This window comes from Daucus carota, chromosome 9 (genome assembly GCF_001625215.2).
Source record: "Daucus carota subsp. sativus chromosome 9, DH1 v3.0, whole genome shotgun sequence".
Taxonomy (NCBI): domain Eukaryota; kingdom Viridiplantae; phylum Streptophyta; class Magnoliopsida; order Apiales; family Apiaceae; genus Daucus; species Daucus carota.
This window is the reverse complement of record NC_030389.2, coordinates 35,335,914-35,353,382: the sequence shown is the minus strand read 5'-3', so window position 1 is coordinate 35,353,382 and position 17,469 is coordinate 35,335,914. Positions and strand designations below refer to the sequence as shown.

The following is a 17,469-nucleotide window of genomic DNA, read 5'->3' as shown; positions in this document are numbered from 1 at the left end:
TTTTTTTCTGAATAGAAATTTTGATGTTAAATTTTTATTTTAAAAATAAGCCACATGACTATAATTTACGGGACCATTAAAGTGTGTGCCGCGGTCTTGTCCCGCGATGTATATTACCTTTTACGGGAGCATTAAAGTGTGTGCCGCGGTCCCGTCCCGCGCGATGTATATTACCTCAGAGGATAGAGAGAATACTATTTAGGGACCGTTTGAGTTAACTTAAAATAAGTGACTTCTTACATTGAAGATTGGAGTAGAACTGAGAAGTAAATAAGTTAATAAAGTGTTTGGAAAAGAAGCAGAAGCTGTGAGAGAGAAGTTAGTATTCTCAGCTTCTTAAAAATGTTTCTGCTTCCTTACACAAACGGGTCAAGGAAAGTAGAAGCCAGAAGCGGGAGTTGGTTCTCCCAAACAAGCATGCCCTTATAATACGCAAACATATATATATTTGGTTATATTTTCTTATTAACTCATGTTTTTTTTATCATCATAAATTGTCTTTATTTTAAAAAAAATTAACAATAAAAAGCTCTTGTTTTTTTTTTTTTGTAAAGTCTACGTACACGTAGATGAATTGTATCGAAATGTAATAAACCGCATCAGGGATTTCTTTCTTTCAAGAAAGTTTATCATCTAACCGAAAGTCATGCAAGCATAACTCCGGACGCTTAGACAATAAAGCTTAAATGAATAAGTAAAGAAAACCCATAAGTCCAGTAGCTTCCAGAGTATCCTGAAAAAACAAATCAAACAAAACATAAATCAACAAAAATCACACACATATAAATTTAATTAAAGTAAAATAGAAAATCTAATAAAAAGCAAAACCAAAAATTTATATATATATATATATATATATATATATATCGGGTGAGGTTCAAATTAGAACCAATATTATAATTAGAACTTAGGACCACACACAGCCATTGGATGAATATGAATTTAATGGTCATGATTTACCTAGCTATATAAATATAAATTAAAACTAGATGCTATTTAAGATACCTTACCTTATATATAGATCATTATTACAAATCATAACAATCATTGATTATTTACTTACTTACAATAACAATTAATTAATATATATACATTTAACATTACAAAACATGAGATTGTGCTACAGTACATATTGAGCTCATATAATATTACAAAACACGATATTCTGCTACAGTACATTTCTTGCTCATATAATATTATAAAAGAGAGGAGATTTCTGTTGCAGTACATATATATAACTCATATAATATTACAAAACAAGAGATTCTGCTGCAGTACATAAAATAATAATAAATAAAATCAAAACATACACACTCTAGCTCATCGTATGTAGGAGTTCTGTTACAGTATATGTAAATAATAGAGTTAAAAAAATCATAATAGATAAATCTCTAGCTCATCGTATGTAGGAGTTCTGTTGCAGTATATGTAAATAATAGAGTTAAAAAAATCATAATAGATATATTCGATTTATTCATATATCACGATTCTGCAGCAGTATATAAATTAATTTGTATGTATATATCATTTTATCACATGAGATATATAAATTAAAGATCAAATATTTTTTTTGTTGGAATGATTAAATATGGTTAGTTTCATTAAAATCAGGAATGTGCATTAATTGAATACATGTATATTTAAATATGTACTAATTTAAAACACATTTAGGTTATTTTCATTTAATGACTATTAATGTGGTTCTAAGGTTCTAAGTTTAAGCGGTTCTATGTGGAACCTGACCCTATATATATATATATATATTAAAAATAGATAGAAAATAAAATAATATAGAAATATTAATTAATTTCTAACCAAAGGAAAATCCTTTGGTTAGACACATAAAAATTAATTTTTTTTGGCACAATAAAAATTAAAATTTAAGTGAGGAGTAAAAGATAAAATATAATTAAATAAAATGATCATCAAAATGGTCAATAAGACATTAAAAGTGGCATCCATAATTGGAACAAAAAGCCATGAAAAGCACGATAAAGCCATTAAAGGCACAATAAAGTCATTGATGACACCCATAAATGGTTTTTAAATTTTGAATCTTTGAAAAATAATAAAAGTAATCAATTTTCAAATTTGGATGGTAATTGATTATGACTTAAGAAAAGTTGACCAATCTCCATAATAAACCGACAACACATTTAAGGAGCATTAAAACACATTTAAGACATATAAATCCAAAACCAATTTCAAATATAAATTTATCAATTTATCAATTTAAGCTTGTATATAAACGGTCAATTAATTATTCAAATTAAAGCATAAATTACTCACATTAAAACACCAAAATTCAAGTTAATGCATGTAGTGGAAAGTCAAATTCCAAAGATAAACAAATTTAAAAAGGAGTCAACTAGCCATTCAAAAATAACTAATTTTAAGATCTGCAATTACTACCATTAAAACCAAATAATATTCAAAATTACAAAGTTAAAACTAGAATCACGGAATAAAATTAGTCAGTCAGGCTAATCTAATATTGCAACACGCACTAATTAAGTCACCAGTGCACCAGCTCCACCGTCACCATCCAAGAACCGCAAACAGTTATCATGAACACTAGCGAAAAACTAAAAATCGAACATGAAGATACAAAACACCAAACGTAACTGATCCTATATATAATAAAAGATCGACAATATCTATCCAATCTTTTCAAATTCGGACAAAAATAGATAGAAAAAGATTAAAAATGGATACGAAAACAACTCATACAATAATAAATTTAAGCACACAATTATACCTAATCATGAAATATGAATCATCTCACAATAATATATACAGTAAAACAAAAACCAATCACATAATCATAATCATGTAGGTTTATGTTTTGAAAAGATCACACCTGTTTTTTTTTAAAAGTATTTCCAAAGATCTCCCAGGCAAGTTGCTGATGAAGGAGGTGTTGACACCCTAGATGGCGTTGCGACTACAGGAGAGGGCTTGGGTGAAGCGGGAGTTTTTAACACTCCTTGGCAACCGTGGAGAGATCTTATCCCCGGAGACTTGGAAAGTGAATCAAAGTTGACTTAGTACCGTACTGCCGGTGTCGACGGAGCGGTTGAGGAGAGCAGAAGCCAAGCGGCAGCTCTTGCTTTTAACTACAAGAAAATTTAGGATTTGTGATTTTGAGAGTCGATTTCCGAAACTAGAGTTCTAGCTATCACTTCTCCATTCTTCAATTTTCACCCCCTCAACTAATTAAGTCTCTTTTCTATTCCATCACCTCTTTTATTTATCGGTTTTTTAAATAATATAAAGACTAATCATTTATGGATGAGTTCTTATTGAGTACCTTGTTATCAAGGTTGTTTACCGTGCCTTTTTTTTTTTGAGATGTTATTATTTTGTATCCTGATATTTTTGTGTGTCTTGTCATGGATTTCGATAATTTTTTCTAAGAACTTGCATGACAGTTTGGTTAATCCATAAGGCTTATATCAAATATGGATGATTATAGTAAGAGCTCAACTTTCACAATAAAAAATTGTTAATATGTTGGTGACATTTGTTACTCTAATATCAGTTGATGTAACTGATATTTCTGAATATTGGGGTATATATGGGGCTTGTGTGAAGGTCAATTGCGATGATGTATGTTAGATTGGTCGAGATATTATTGTAATATTTTTAGATTAAAGAATTTCGATATTTTGTGTGTAAACTATCTGAAAACAAAACAACTTTTATTTAGTTTGTTTTTTTTGTTTCATAATCGGGTTATAGTTGACATTTCGGAGATTTGTCTTTGTCGGGGTTTCAGTATCTTAATGATTTTCATTTTGTAAAAAGAAATTCAAATAGAATGAATGGTTAGTTGGCATATGAATCAAAATTTTCTTATCTTATATAAGTCTTTTTCTATATAATTTAACATACAAACACATGTATATTATATACAAACTTTATAGTCCCGTACTACTTTGATATAATATTTAGAGAGGTATATTTAACTGATTTTTTTATAAAAAAATTTATTAATGAAATTCGAGAGTATTCAACTCTGATTTAAAAATATGTATCAAAATCTTGGAGTATTTAATTGGGATTTATAAATCGTGCTATAAAATCTGGTGGTATTCAATCAGAATCATAAATTATTTTTAAAGATATAATATTTAATTGAGATTGTTTAAAGTCCATCAAAATATGATGACATTAAAATGATGACGATTTTTTTTGGATTTCATAAAATGTTTTTTTTTTGTCAGGATCTACATACTCGTAGATGATTTGTATCATAGATACAATAGCCGCATCAGGGATTACTTTCATCCAACAAAGTTTATCATCTAACCGAAAGATACGCAAAGATATCTCCGGACGTTTAGATAATAAGACTTTAAAGACTGATAAGAAAATCCGTAAGGTCTCTCTCCAAAATCCTGAAACACAAAGCAAGCAAAAACAAGCATAAGAAGGATAAATTAAAGAAAAAAGTATGTTGGAGGAAAATAAACCCAATTATGACATATAAATCTTGACAAAAATAAATATAATAATATAACATCTTATTCAAAAATAAGAATTTTAGAACTAATAAAAATAAGATACAATTATGAAAAGTGATAATGTCTAACCAAAGTAAGAACTTTGGTTAGACACGCAATACTAAATAAATCATAATACATACTAATCTTTCTTATGAGAACAAAAATACATAAACAAAAACTTAAGATTTTTGTTAGGAAAAGAAGGAAATCAAAATTAAATCATATTTATATCCCAATCAACGTAAATTTATTATTTAATTATCCAATTAGTCAACGAAAGGGTTATCATAACATCACAAAGTAAAAGAAATCATAGATCTAATTATTAATACAAGAACAAAATTAACCGCAAAATATTCATTTAAGACAATAGCACGATAATCGTGCCAACCCATATTGGTCCAAAAAATATATGCCACCAAAATTGGTACAAACTCCTTGAACGTTATCAAGACCTAATAAAAGCCATCAATTATGACACCCAATAAATTTTCATAATATTAATAAATTAACAAAATTTAATATGCCAATTAAGCGGAATAAAAGCACATAAACACTTACCAAACACACATTTATTCAAAAACATGAATAGAATCAATTAATCCCTAATATGTATATATGTAAATATAAATTGCATTTACACAAATATTTAATACCTTCTGATGTATAACCGAAGTATTTAATTCCTTCCTATCCAAAATCATTGCATACTAACATATATACATGCATAATATATAAATTTATACCATAATTACAAACAATTAATATTCAAATCATAACAAATCAATAATCTATTCGTACCTGCAACTAAAAACAATTTTGAAAACTAAAATTTATAATGTAGAGGATTAAACACACACGAAACACATCCATCAATCAAGAACTACGAAGAACACATATAAAAACTAAAACACATCTCGTTTTCGACTAATATTGTGGCCGACGACCACATCAAATCCGGCCAAGATAAAACAAGTTAGAAAAATATAAGATACTACACTCAACAAAATTCACAACCTAAACCGAACAAATTCCAACGAAGTTACAAATGAATCCGATCACCGAAAAAACCCTATACAACTTCTATATCAGAAGAGAAGAGAAACAAACATGCAATAATGTACATCCATGATCATAATAAAATACAAAAGCCAACCAAACAAGCGAAAAGCACACAACAAACATAAGAAAAGACGTACCTTTTAAAGCGACAGAGGGAATTTGATTAAAAAAATAAAGGAATGATATTACCGATTTTAAAATAAAGCCCATAAATTGTGAGGAGGAAGGAGATCGGCCAGAGAATCGATCGATTATTCTATTGATCGCCATCCAAACAGAAATTAGATAAATGTACTCGGTCGTTGACCACAAATCGTCAGAACACATATGGAGAAAGAGGATAGAGGCGGATTTCATAAAATGTTGGATCTTATGGCCTTGTTCAGTGTATTTGAAGTTTTGTGAAATCCCGCTAAAATCTATGAAATTTCGAAATATTGTGCTTAAACATAAAGAATCTATATCAATTTTACGATAAAATATCATACCACTCAATATCAAAATAAGATATAAATCCATCAAAATTTATAAATTAAAAATAATTAATTAAAATTCCAGTTAAATACATCATTAATCATGTCATTTTTTTATTTTTTTAAAGGATCATTAATCATGTCATTGAAATAAAAAAAATGTTGATTTTAGTTTTATGGTAAATATAAGATACATCAATCATTAGACTTTCCTTCACAATTCACAATTATTCGGTTAACAAGACCTAAAAAACTTGAAGGAAAACAAACCGAATGGGCTGAGAATCTTGGCATGAATCAAATTTGTAGAAACATGTTGTTATCCTATGTATGAAGAACACAAAACTCCACGCCATCTTGTCACTTGATCCCAACAATGTTGTCTGGGTCTTTTATGACCCACTGTATACTAGACTATGATAATCTCCATAGCAAGCTTCATTTAAAATCACAGCTGGGTTATGTTTCAAAGAAGAAATTGAACCAATTTTCATCATCAAGTTTTGATTTTGGAAGACCCCTTGTTAGCATTCTACCCAATTCTCCATTTGCTAAAAACCCCATCATTTCTCATTCTTTGAGGTAAACTCTTGATATTTATGATTGAAAAAGTAATTTTATGATGAAATTTCTGTTTAATGTTAATTGTTTGTATATTTTATATTGTTGTGAAATTTGTAGTCATGTGCTTGTATAATGTTGAGTGGGTGGATTATAAAGTTTGAAACTGTGTGAGGTAGAGTCTTGTTAGATATAAGTGGAAGTTGATAGTTTAGAGGATGTATTAATCTGTGAATTTGATAGAATTTGTATACCTTTAGTTCTTGGACCAGATTGAGCTGATTTCGATTAATCTGGATTGTTTTGTGTTGATTATAATGGATAGTCTTCTTATTTAGTATGGTATGACACTTTCTTTATTTGACCAAGTAATGCAATTTAGTATTTATGTTGTGTAAGAATTTTTTTGAAGACGGTATTGTAAACAACTTTCCCGGCTAGACTTTGGACTTTGTTATCTGGAATTGTGAAACGTGAATGACTTCTCAGACTGAGAATGAATGATTTGAATATTAGGTGTTCACAGACAAATGTATAAACAGACTCGGAGACCTTTTATACCATCAGCAGCTTTGCACAACTTTGTTTACATCAATTAATCTCAGTAGCAGCGATCTATAACACCAGGATTTGTATTTTGTTTTTCCGTTTTACACAATAATGTCAGTTCTTGTATACTTGATCTGATTATATTTATTATGTGAAGTCAACAGGAAGATGATGGTGAGCCTCCATCCGAAAGATCATCAGCAGTGGCAGGTAAATTATTACTCTACATTATTATTTACTTGTTCCTTTCATGTTAGTCTTGTTGTGAAGCTGATAAAAATGATGTTAATATATACTCTACATATTATCGCATCCTCTTCTTTTCTTTTCTTAAGTTTCATATCTGAGATGTTGATATGGTAATTAAGACACAGGGTGGTTGCTAATTGCATTACTTATTATGAGCGCATAACAATATCTTATTCTGGCTAAGTGGCTGCTACCTCCTTAATATTAATTTGTCTTCCACATCCATCTTTTTTCAATTTTGGTTAGATTTGGTTTTAAATATTAGTTCTGGTGATATGCCTTTTTTGTAAGTGATATTAGCATTTCCTTAGACTTGTTTTGCCTCTTGTTTTACTAGGAGGTATAGTAGCTCTGGGGAAGTTTGAAGCTCTTCACATTGGTCATCGTGAACTTGCAATACAAGCATCAAGGGTTGGAATTCCATTTCTTCTATCATTTGTTGGAATGGCTGAAGTGCTCGGTTGGGAATTTAGGTAAAGATCTTTGCATATCAGTTACTTCCCTCTCTAATTATCTGAGTGAATAATGTGGCTAGTGCAAACAGAAATACGTGCCATGAAAGGGACTTCTCCTCAGTTATAGCTACCTCACGCTCGGAACCTAAAACAAAAGGAAAAAAAGGCATAAGAAGTAAGCGTATTGCCAAAGAATACTCTTAGGGTCTAGACAGTGTGCCATTGATCTCAGTTCTGAATTGGTCATGCATTCGGCTACAGAAATTGTTCAGAAAGGGAGTCCAACATTCAACATTGCTTTTATTCTCTTTAGTTGATAATTTAAATTAGATCTACTCTTATTCAGATGTGTGTGGCAACCAGAAAATATAGTCTTGTTCTGCATATATCTGCAATTTCATGTAAACAGTATGGCTCTTTTACATATTTCAGTTTTCACGTCTATAAATGCATCTATAGCATTCTCTTACATCTATTACTGAATTCTTTATGTCAAGGATATGAAGCATGTGATTGAAAATGTTCATTACGCTTTACAGGGCTCCTATTGTGGCCAAATGTGACCGTAAGAGGATTCTTTCGTCATGGGCTCCATACTGTGGTAATGTGACTCCCACTGAGTTTGAGGTTGATTTTTCAAAAGTTCGATCTCTCACTCCTCGTCAGTTTGTTGAAAAGTTATCAAAGAATCTTGGAGTACGTGGTGTTGTTGCAGGTGCATTATGCAAATGTTGTCATCATTGGACTTTTTACTGTTGTCAATACTTGTTGAATGAGGTATAATACCGAATTCTTATTTTAGGAAAGAACTACAGATTTGGTTACAGAGCTTCCGGTGATGCGTCAGAGCTAGTAAATTTAAGCGAGAAGTATGGTATGGAGGCTTACATTATCAACTCTGTCATGGACAAAGAACAAGACTCAAGAGTCATAGGTCCTGATAATCCAAAGGAGCACGGACAAGTTTCATCTACCCGTGTTCGTTATGCTCTTGGTAGGGGAGATATGAAATATGTCTCGGAGCTGTTAGGTCGACAACATCGCCTTATGTTGATGATGAATGATAAGGAAAGGTTTGCTAGAGTAAACAATAGGATTTCAGCTTCAAATTCTTGTATATTAAATCTCTCGCCAAAAGTGGGTCTGTATGAGAATTGCTCAGTTGTGATAGGTGACGAGAATTTTGTACCATGTTTAGTAACCATCGATACTACACATATTCATCTGGAAATGGATGACGTAGAAACATGTATTCTTATAGTATCTCAAGACGTTTCCCTCTTGGGTATTGACTTTGGTGGCTAAGAATTTGATAATGTTCAAGTATTTCTTACTTCTGATTATTATTCACTAGGTTTTACAGTTTAATAACAAATTTTACATTTTTTTAAAAGACCAGTTGGGTTCATCTTGTGCAGGAGCAGGAGCAAGTGAGCAATCAGTTTCAGATTCATACATTCAGAGCATTATTATCTTAATCCAGAATGATATATTTATAATTTACAGCCTTTCATTGTATTATTAACATCATGGTCTATTAAACTTTGCTTTTATCACTATCCCTTGCTTGTCTTTAACAAATTATGTTTCACAGTGGAAGGACTGGATTCTGAAGGAGCTGAAGAAAATGAATCAAGTGTTGGTTGAATCAAGGTAATGTGTTATTATAACCTAACTGTGATTTCTTCTCAACTGCCACTTTAAATATTCTTATGCTTGGTAGCTCTAAAGTCAGCTGAGTGTGTTTTTATGATTTTTTTAGCGTGGCTATGCTGAAGTTTCTGGTATGAATGTACAAGATCAATACCCTATTTTATGGCTTTTTAGCTTTTCCATGGGTCAAAGTTTTGATGTAAAGTTTAACTAGCAATGAATCAGCATGCCATTTAGTCTTCGCTTACCGGAGATTGTCCAGTTTGGCTTGTAACACTTTTCCAGTCCAAAGTTTGACATGTTGCTATTTCATTTGTTGATATGCTTATGCGGCTAATGGAGCCTTCTCTCTATATTTTTTTTGACATAAATCCTCTGATTATTAATTGTGGTCTTACCTAGATTATATTTGGATTTACTATGAATTTGGTGCACAGTTTCTGCGTATTAAAGTTTACACTTTATATTGATTGGAGTTGCCTGTGAAGCATTTTCACAATTTTATATTAATTGGAGTTGCCTGTGAAGCGTTTTCTTTATTGACTCTGCATTATACTTTTCGGAAAGGTCTGTATAAGCTAATGTTTGATCCATTGATGTTATATTTCAGTTGCAAGCTAGTTTTGGCTAGGTAATTTCTGTTTAGTGATTCCCAAAATAGTTCACTTTGGTATTAGTATTGTATTTCTGGATTCTTGCTACATTTACTTGAGATACATAGACCGGCAGCTGTAACTGTCTAGTTTTCAGATAGTTGGAAGACATATATAATTTTCCAATTCTTTTTGGGAAATGTGTTAAGTTTTTTTTTATGCAAGTGGTAAGAATAATGTAACTGGATGATTCATCGACAGGCGGGGTTATCCTATTTAGATATAATTCTAAATTAGTGGTTGTGTGATGCTGACTGTGCTGTGGAGCTCTAAAAAAATGCTAAACATAACATTTTTAATAAAAAACATTATGAAATTACCATTTCTCGGATTCACCGGTTATTTTTACCATTTTTATTACCCATTTCCCATATTCATATCACAGCCCTGACCCATACCCGGTCCAGCATACATATACTCGAGTAAAATCAATTTATTCATTCCCAATTTCTCCGTGCACTCAATTCGGTTCTCTTCTCCCCACTTCGAAGATGAATTAAAAAAATTCATCACTGAATAATCACAAATCACTACTCTTGCCAGTCGACTTCATACATTACATCTGCATTTGCGGATCGATTCATTTGTAAGTCTTTTTTGATGTAATCTAGGGCTACTAACTTCATTGGTTTTGTAGATTTTTCACTATATATATGTCTGTTATGTTTTCATTCTTTATTTTACTATCTTTGCTGGAAATTTATGTGGATGATTGCTCATATTGATGGGCAGTGTTTGTTATATAGCTAGATTTTGTTAATTTTGGTTTAATACAGAAAGTTTTTGTTATATGTTGTATCAGTGTAAATTACTTGGTTTTAAATATATTAAATAGGAGAGGTTATTTGATATATTAAGTCTGCTCTATCTTGTGTTAGTTGTATGTCGAGTTTATCTTTTATATCGATAGAATCGAGCTCGAAAACCAGGCGTATTCTTCTCTAAGAAAGTCTTGATGTGTTTCTGATGACCTGATAATTCTTTTTTGGTTGTTTTGATGATGATGATGTGTTCGAATTTTTACATACTTGAAGAGGTAAAAATCTAATGAATCAAAAATTAAACTACTTCAAATTCTTTGTAGAAAGTAAACTTTAAATTGGTGAATTTGTGGCAATTGAGCTACTTCTTGTTAGTATCATAATGACTTTGACTTTGAACTAGTTAGTTTGTGTCGTAGTCGATGTGAGAAAAACGTATATTGTATAAAAGCCTTAAAACTGCGATTATATATTAGAAGCGTTACTGACAATATCCTATAGGTTTTGTACAGTTTATCTATTGTACCTTTTACTCTACACTTTCTCTGTTTCGAGCAGTGTTTAATCAGGGCTCTCGCCAGATCATTTAGGTGCCGTCGTAATTAGTACTCTGCACTTCACTTACTATGTTTCGTGTGTCTTTGTGTAGATATGCAGCTAGTTGACACATTGAGTGTCCATTAGATTCTTATCTGTATCTGTTCATTTTGTTCAAGTGATTTTTTGTTTACCTATTTAGTTAGTAATAGGCAGAGCCAATCTGCAGCTATACGCTTGTGACATTAGGAATGTAGTAACAAAAGTAGTTCAATTACAGGCCTACAGCCAGTAAAAGTAGTGTAAATTATTTGATAAAATTGTGTTTTAGTTGGCTGAACTTACCTAGGCTGATCGTGGATTAAACTGTAATGATACGCAGTTAGTCAGTTTGGAATATCTATTGTCTAATTTTCTGTATGGTACTTCAGTTTTCTGATTTCTGCACATTTCTGCACATTTCTGCACTCTGCATTCTGCATACAACACACTGCTCTCTGAATTCTGTAGACTGCAGACTTGCATTCTGCAAACTGTATAAACAATTCAAAATACTTTGAAGTGAACATTGAGTATCAACAATTCCATGCGAAACAAAAATTGTGGTATGATCATTTTAGTAACATGAATTTGAATATGTGTCTGAATGGAAGTGCAGTAAACATCAAAGAGGCCCATAGTCTTCTGCTTTGAATGCCAGCCAGATCTTCTCTCTATACCTATGTGCCCCACAACCTTCAGTTATAACCTCACTTTGCTTCCTCTGTAATAACAAACAGCACTAGTTTGACCTGTGTTATATATTATGTTGTGTATTCCTGTATTGTGATATGTAATTTGTAAGTACTTGACTGGTATTCATGCTGTTTCGCAGAGTATGAATGAGTCAACAGATGATACATATGATGACAAGTTTGAGTTGAAACCTGGGCCTAAAGACCCGTCTGTATTGCATTTACAAGCTGAACATAGGTCATCCATTATATGGAATGTGGGTGGTGGGGATGTCCTGAGATCACGAGTTCGTAACCCCAGCAGCAACAGATTTCCTTCATTACATCACCGGATGGTTCCATTACTCCGAGACGTGGGTTTTGACGGAGTTGCTAGGCTTACAGGCATTTATATAGATTGGAGTCTGGTTACAGCATTGGTGGAGCGCTGGCGACCGGAGACGCATACATTCCACTTACCTGTTGGAGAGTGTACTATTACTTTACAAGATGTCAGCGTTATTCTAGGATTACGTGTTGATGGGCAAGCAGTTACTGGTTCCACAGATTTCAAAGAGGGTTGGAGTAAACTCCTTGAAAATATGTTTGGGGAAGCTCCTGAGGAAAAGTATTTAGATGGTGGCAGGTTAAAGATGAGTTGGTTGGACAAAATACTTCCAGAACTTTCTGACAATGCAAATGAGGATGAGCTCATCAGATACACACAATCTTATATGTTGCGACTCATTGGTGGCATACTATTCACAGATCATCAAGGTTCTGAAGTTCATTGCATGTTTCTTCCTTTGATTCAGAGTTTTGAACGTTCTCGAACATTGGCTTGGGGTGCTGGTGTACTTGCATACCTGTACAGAGAGTTGTGCAAGGCATGCAAAGTAGGAGTAGTAGAAATTGCTGGATGTGTGTTATTGTTACAGCTATGGGCATGGACCCGACTCCCTACTCTAGCTCCTGTTCCCCGTGGTCCCTATTCAGATAATAAAGAGATATGGGGTGATCTTCCTGGACCATTTGGTTTGAGGTAATTGTGGATTTATTGTTTAGGTTGTAATTGTTTTAAAGGATTTGGTTTTAATTGCTTTGGTTGTTAGTGAATTATATGATTTGGTTTTAAATGTTTCAACGGATTTGGACTAATTGGTACTCAATCTCTGTTAACATACTAGAAGTCTAGAACGCAGAAATTGAGTTTCATTAAAGTTGATTTTGCATTTATAAACCAAGAGAATAGAAAAGCATTCTTGTCTGCACAAACCAATCGCAGCCAACTTCTTTACAGTATAAGTGTTTACACATTCTATGGAACAAAATTTACGAGTTTATATTTGAATCCTCAAAATGCTCCAATCTGAGCAAGTTACTACAGGGCAGTAGGTAAGAGTGTGCAGAAAGACCAATAGCACAGTGCCCCAAGATTATATAAGTGCATATATTTACATTGATAGATATCAGAATAATCTGTATAGTCAACAAAAAATGTAACTATAGTTTCCCTTTGAAATTCTGTATTCTGAAGATGCAACTTTCTATTTCCTATTCCTTTGAATAAACATAGCACTAATAATATCTTGTACTAATTAGTAGTTCAAAATGGACATACAAAAAGTTTATAGCCATTTACCATATATCAATATACAATTTGAAGTCATCAAAATGGTCCACAAGACTAGTGAATTACCATTTCTTATTGCCCTCAGTAAGCCCCTCCCCACCAACAACATCAGCTCCTGCAGCCCTGGTTTCATTTGCAGCACCTCCATCAGCAAAGACATCAACCAGAACAGGTTGAAATACAGATATATACATCAAATGAGTATTAACCAAATTTTTAATCTTCACCAGTCACTGGATGTACTTCTCCTGTACATGTGGCAGAGGTGCAGTGCCTATAAGTTTATGGAGTTGTATAACAGAAAAACATGAGAAACACCGACCCTGCAAAACAAACTATGAGTTTAATGGACTTCATTTTAATTGTTCAGGTTTTAAGTGATTTCATAGATTTTATATTAACCGTATCAATGTGTTGTTCTGTTTACATAGGTGGTGCGTTCCTAAATCATATGCTGATGCCAGTTGTCACAACGTGTCTGTTAATCGCTTTTCGCTGGATGTTCTTGGGCCTGATCACTTTATATGGCTGCCGTATGCTGATGTGCTTGATGATTTATCCGAGATTTGTCAAGAAGGTAATGCAGTTTGGTGTTACAAAGGTCCAATTATCTGTTTTTATATAGTAGAGCCGCATGAACCCGATAGATGTGTGCGTCAGTTTGGTATGGTCCAGGATATACCATCATCTGCTACTGTTTACTCTCGTTGTCTGCACAAGATGACTTTGAAAGGAAAGACTGAAACTAACTGGAGGGATAAGCATAAGGAGCATATACTCTGTTGGGACAACCGCCTGCAGTTTGTGAACGTTATAAATAATGTAGGTGCTGGGGTGACTACTCGCTATACTGAATGGTATGCTAATGTCACTCGTCCATATCATACACGAGTTGCTGCTGCACAATCATATGCGGTAATTGTAATTAGTATCATGTGTTTCTCACTTTCTTGCATGTTGTAATTCTTAAATCTATTAATGTATGCCTCTTTACCTTATTACAGGTGAAGATACTCAATCGCATATCTGCTATAACCAAGGTAAATGGAGATTACAATGCTATTGATGTTCTTGCTGCTCGTGCGAGACAGATATTAGAGTCTCAATGTAGTCGTGGACTTCGCCAAGATTTTCCCATTGATGACTCCCTTGTTGAAAAAGATCAAGATCTGTTAGAGGTGAAAAAAAGAAAGGTTGGTCATAAAGGAGGCCGTGGGGGGGTTAATTGTCGTAAGAGACGCAAAAAGCGAAATGATGATGAGACGAGTGTAAATTTGGGTGATGAGGGTGAAAATCATACCTCTGATGCAGCATCAAATTTCGTATTGCAGTCTAGTACTCCTGTTGGCAAGATTTTAGCAAATATCGAGAATGAGGTGGACTATAACGGTGTTGATCCTTCACCCACATCGGGGTATCAGAACTTTAATTTAGGTATTGATCCTACGCCTCCATCCTTAGCACCATTTGAGCAGCAGCACACGCCATTTGAGCTGCAGCAGGCGCCAGTTGAGCAACAGCAGCCACCAGACCCACCATCGGTTGAGCAACAACAGCCACCAGTTGAGCTAGAGCAGCCACCAGAAGACAAACAGCCTCCAGTTGACAAAGAAGTGCAACTAGTACAGCAACAGCAGAAACAACCAGAAGAAGAGCCTGGAGAGCAACAACAGCCACCAGTGGAGCGAGAGCAGCCACAAGTTGATGAAGAACTGCAGCTAGTACAGCAACAGCAGCAGCAACCAGAAGAAGATCCTGAAGAATCAATTCAGGAATACATGAACATATTGTGCTGTGGCGACCTTGAAAGGAAATAGCTCCAAAATGTGGGAATCTTCATTACAAAAGGTTGCAGTGAGTTATGATACATTTTCATCTGATGAATACCTTGAATGCTTTATCAGAATCATGATTTACATTCTTGATTATTCACCTTTGAATATTCATCTGCTTGGAATGCTATTCATATAATTTAACTATTCCAAAGGGGATAAACATTAGAAGAATGAATAGTATTTTCTTTATAATATATTTGTTACGTGGCCTGTGTAAATTTTATCTGGCATCTGTCATTTTTCACTATTAACTTTGATTGTTTATGTCTAAAAGTACAGATTTCTGCACTTATCTTTTCTAAACTTTGCATGTGTTCTCTTGTAGAAGTAACATAAAAGTGAATAGAACAGTTGAATTTTCGTGTTTATCTTAACACTCTGTAGTATTAGTACTCATTTGAAATAGTGGCGGATTACCAGATTATATAACTGTTGGTGACCTAATAAGTATGATATAATGAACTCTTGGTTCTCTAATAAGCATGTGGATCCGGCCTTGCTCCATCAAGACCTCTTTTTTCTGGTTAAAATATAAAATATGATGTCAAGAATATGATCATGCCAATCTTTACTAATATCTTTCTATTGTGCAGGAAGAAGTTGTGTTGATATGTTGCTGTTGAGAATATACTACTGTCCTCTGAAGCAGCTTTAGAGTTCCGCTTTTATATGATGATACACATCTGTCATGTCTGCAGGTTTTTAAACGTTATCAGAAAGGATATGAGGTCATATATCTGTTTTTATGGAATAGCTTCTTGGTTTTCATGGGGTGCAAACGCTTATAAATTTTAGGGGTGTATTTGGTCCAGATTTTAGAGGATTTTTTTGGATTTCACAATTCTGGGTGTATTCAGTTTGGAGTTTAAACTATGCGTTGATTTTAAGTTTTACTTCAATATCTTTTGTTATTCTATCAAGATTTTATCATATACATTAAATCCGATAGTATTCATATACTAATGGATGTTATTGGATTGTATAAAATACCGGATGGTGGTGAATTTTCCTTTGTTCTTTATACATGTTGAAGTCTGTTAAAGTCTGTCCATACTAATGTGATGTGAATAGTTTCCTGGCAGCAGTGTTGTAAAATAGGGAATTGGATTTGATTAGTAAAGATACGGAATAAAAATTATTCGGAAGTTCGGCATGTTACAGAATCGGCGTGTTGCAGAATGATCAGTCGGTGATTAATTGTGATTAATCATTCACTTTTAGAACATTGTCCAAGGCTAAGATAAAAAGATTCGAGAAGGAAGAAGGTGGGGGTTGTGAAGGTGGGAGGGAATACATGAAGATGGCTTGAAAGTGATGATACTGATAAGGATAGTTATGGAGGAAGTTGAGGCTTTATGCCCACTTTCCAAGAATCTGCTTTTCTTGCCCATCACTTGTTTGCTTTCTTTTCTAGTATCAAATATCTCATTTTTTTCTCTTCTCTGAGGTATTATTAATATTTAAATATCTTAGATTTTATTCAAAATTCAAATTCATATTCTCAAACGGGTTATTTGTTTACATTCAGAATTACAAATAAAATTGTCTCTATATTTTTACAATTTTATGTTATGCCTATTTTTTTGTTACTTCTCACCCTGGTTTCTAAAGATCCATATTTACTTGACCTTAGGCGATTCGCTATAATGGTGTGGAATATGCTTGCTTTCGGGATTTCTTTTTCAACTAGCTGAATTAACAACCTAACGTGATAGATACGAATGATTCGTGATCTTTGGGGAGGCAAAACTTCCATTATTGATATATACCGGGCCGTTTGGCAAACTTAAAAAAGTGACTTCTTGCTTAAATTAAAGAAGTGGAGCA

The 17,469-nt window shown here is 33.1% G+C and overlaps 2 protein-coding genes across 2 annotated transcripts; both read left to right on the top strand.

The window, feature by feature from the left end:
* Window positions 1-6,256: 6,256 nt before the first annotated feature.
* On the top strand, window positions 6,257-9,207 carry LOC108202985 (FAD synthetase 2, chloroplastic-like). Its single transcript, XM_017371660.2, has 5 exons — window positions 6,257-6,625; window positions 7,311-7,363; window positions 7,740-7,875; window positions 8,397-8,572; window positions 8,660-9,207. The coding sequence occupies exons 1-5, from the start codon at window positions 6,420-6,422 to the stop codon at window positions 9,160-9,162; spliced, it is 1,074 nt and encodes a 357-aa protein (XP_017227149.1). The 5' UTR covers window positions 6,257-6,419; the 3' UTR covers window positions 9,163-9,207.
* Window positions 9,208-9,363: 156 nt separating this feature from the next.
* Window positions 9,364-16,629, top strand: LOC108202984 (serine/threonine-protein phosphatase 7 long form homolog). Its single transcript, XM_017371659.2, has 5 exons — window positions 9,364-9,510; window positions 12,336-13,216; window positions 14,239-14,722; window positions 14,812-15,655; window positions 16,236-16,629. The coding sequence occupies exons 2-4, from the start codon at window positions 12,339-12,341 to the stop codon at window positions 15,622-15,624; spliced, it is 2,175 nt and encodes a 724-aa protein (XP_017227148.1). The 5' UTR covers window positions 9,364-9,510; window positions 12,336-12,338; the 3' UTR covers window positions 15,625-15,655; window positions 16,236-16,629.
* Window positions 16,630-17,469: the final 840 nt, after the last annotated feature.

Excerpts from the sequence above, each read along its gene's own strand:
- LOC108202985 (XM_017371660.2), top strand. The coding sequence starts at position 6,420 with ATGTTGTCTGGGTCTTTTATGACCCACTGTATACTAGACTATGATAAT. Across the intron at positions 7,364-7,739 it reads AAGATCATCAGCAGTGGCAG|GAGGTATAGTAGCTCTGGGG; the intron begins GTAAATTATTAC and ends TTGTTTTACTAG. Across the intron at positions 7,876-8,396 it reads GTGCTCGGTTGGGAATTTAG|GGCTCCTATTGTGGCCAAAT; the intron begins GTAAAGATCTTT and ends TACGCTTTACAG.
- LOC108202984 (XM_017371659.2), top strand. The coding sequence starts at position 12,339 with ATGAATGAGTCAACAGATGATACATATGATGACAAGTTTGAGTTGAAA. Across the intron at positions 13,217-14,238 it reads CCTGGACCATTTGGTTTGAG|GTGGTGCGTTCCTAAATCAT; the intron begins GTAATTGTGGAT and ends CTGTTTACATAG. Across the intron at positions 14,723-14,811 it reads CTGCTGCACAATCATATGCG|GTGAAGATACTCAATCGCAT; the intron begins GTAATTGTAATT and ends ACCTTATTACAG.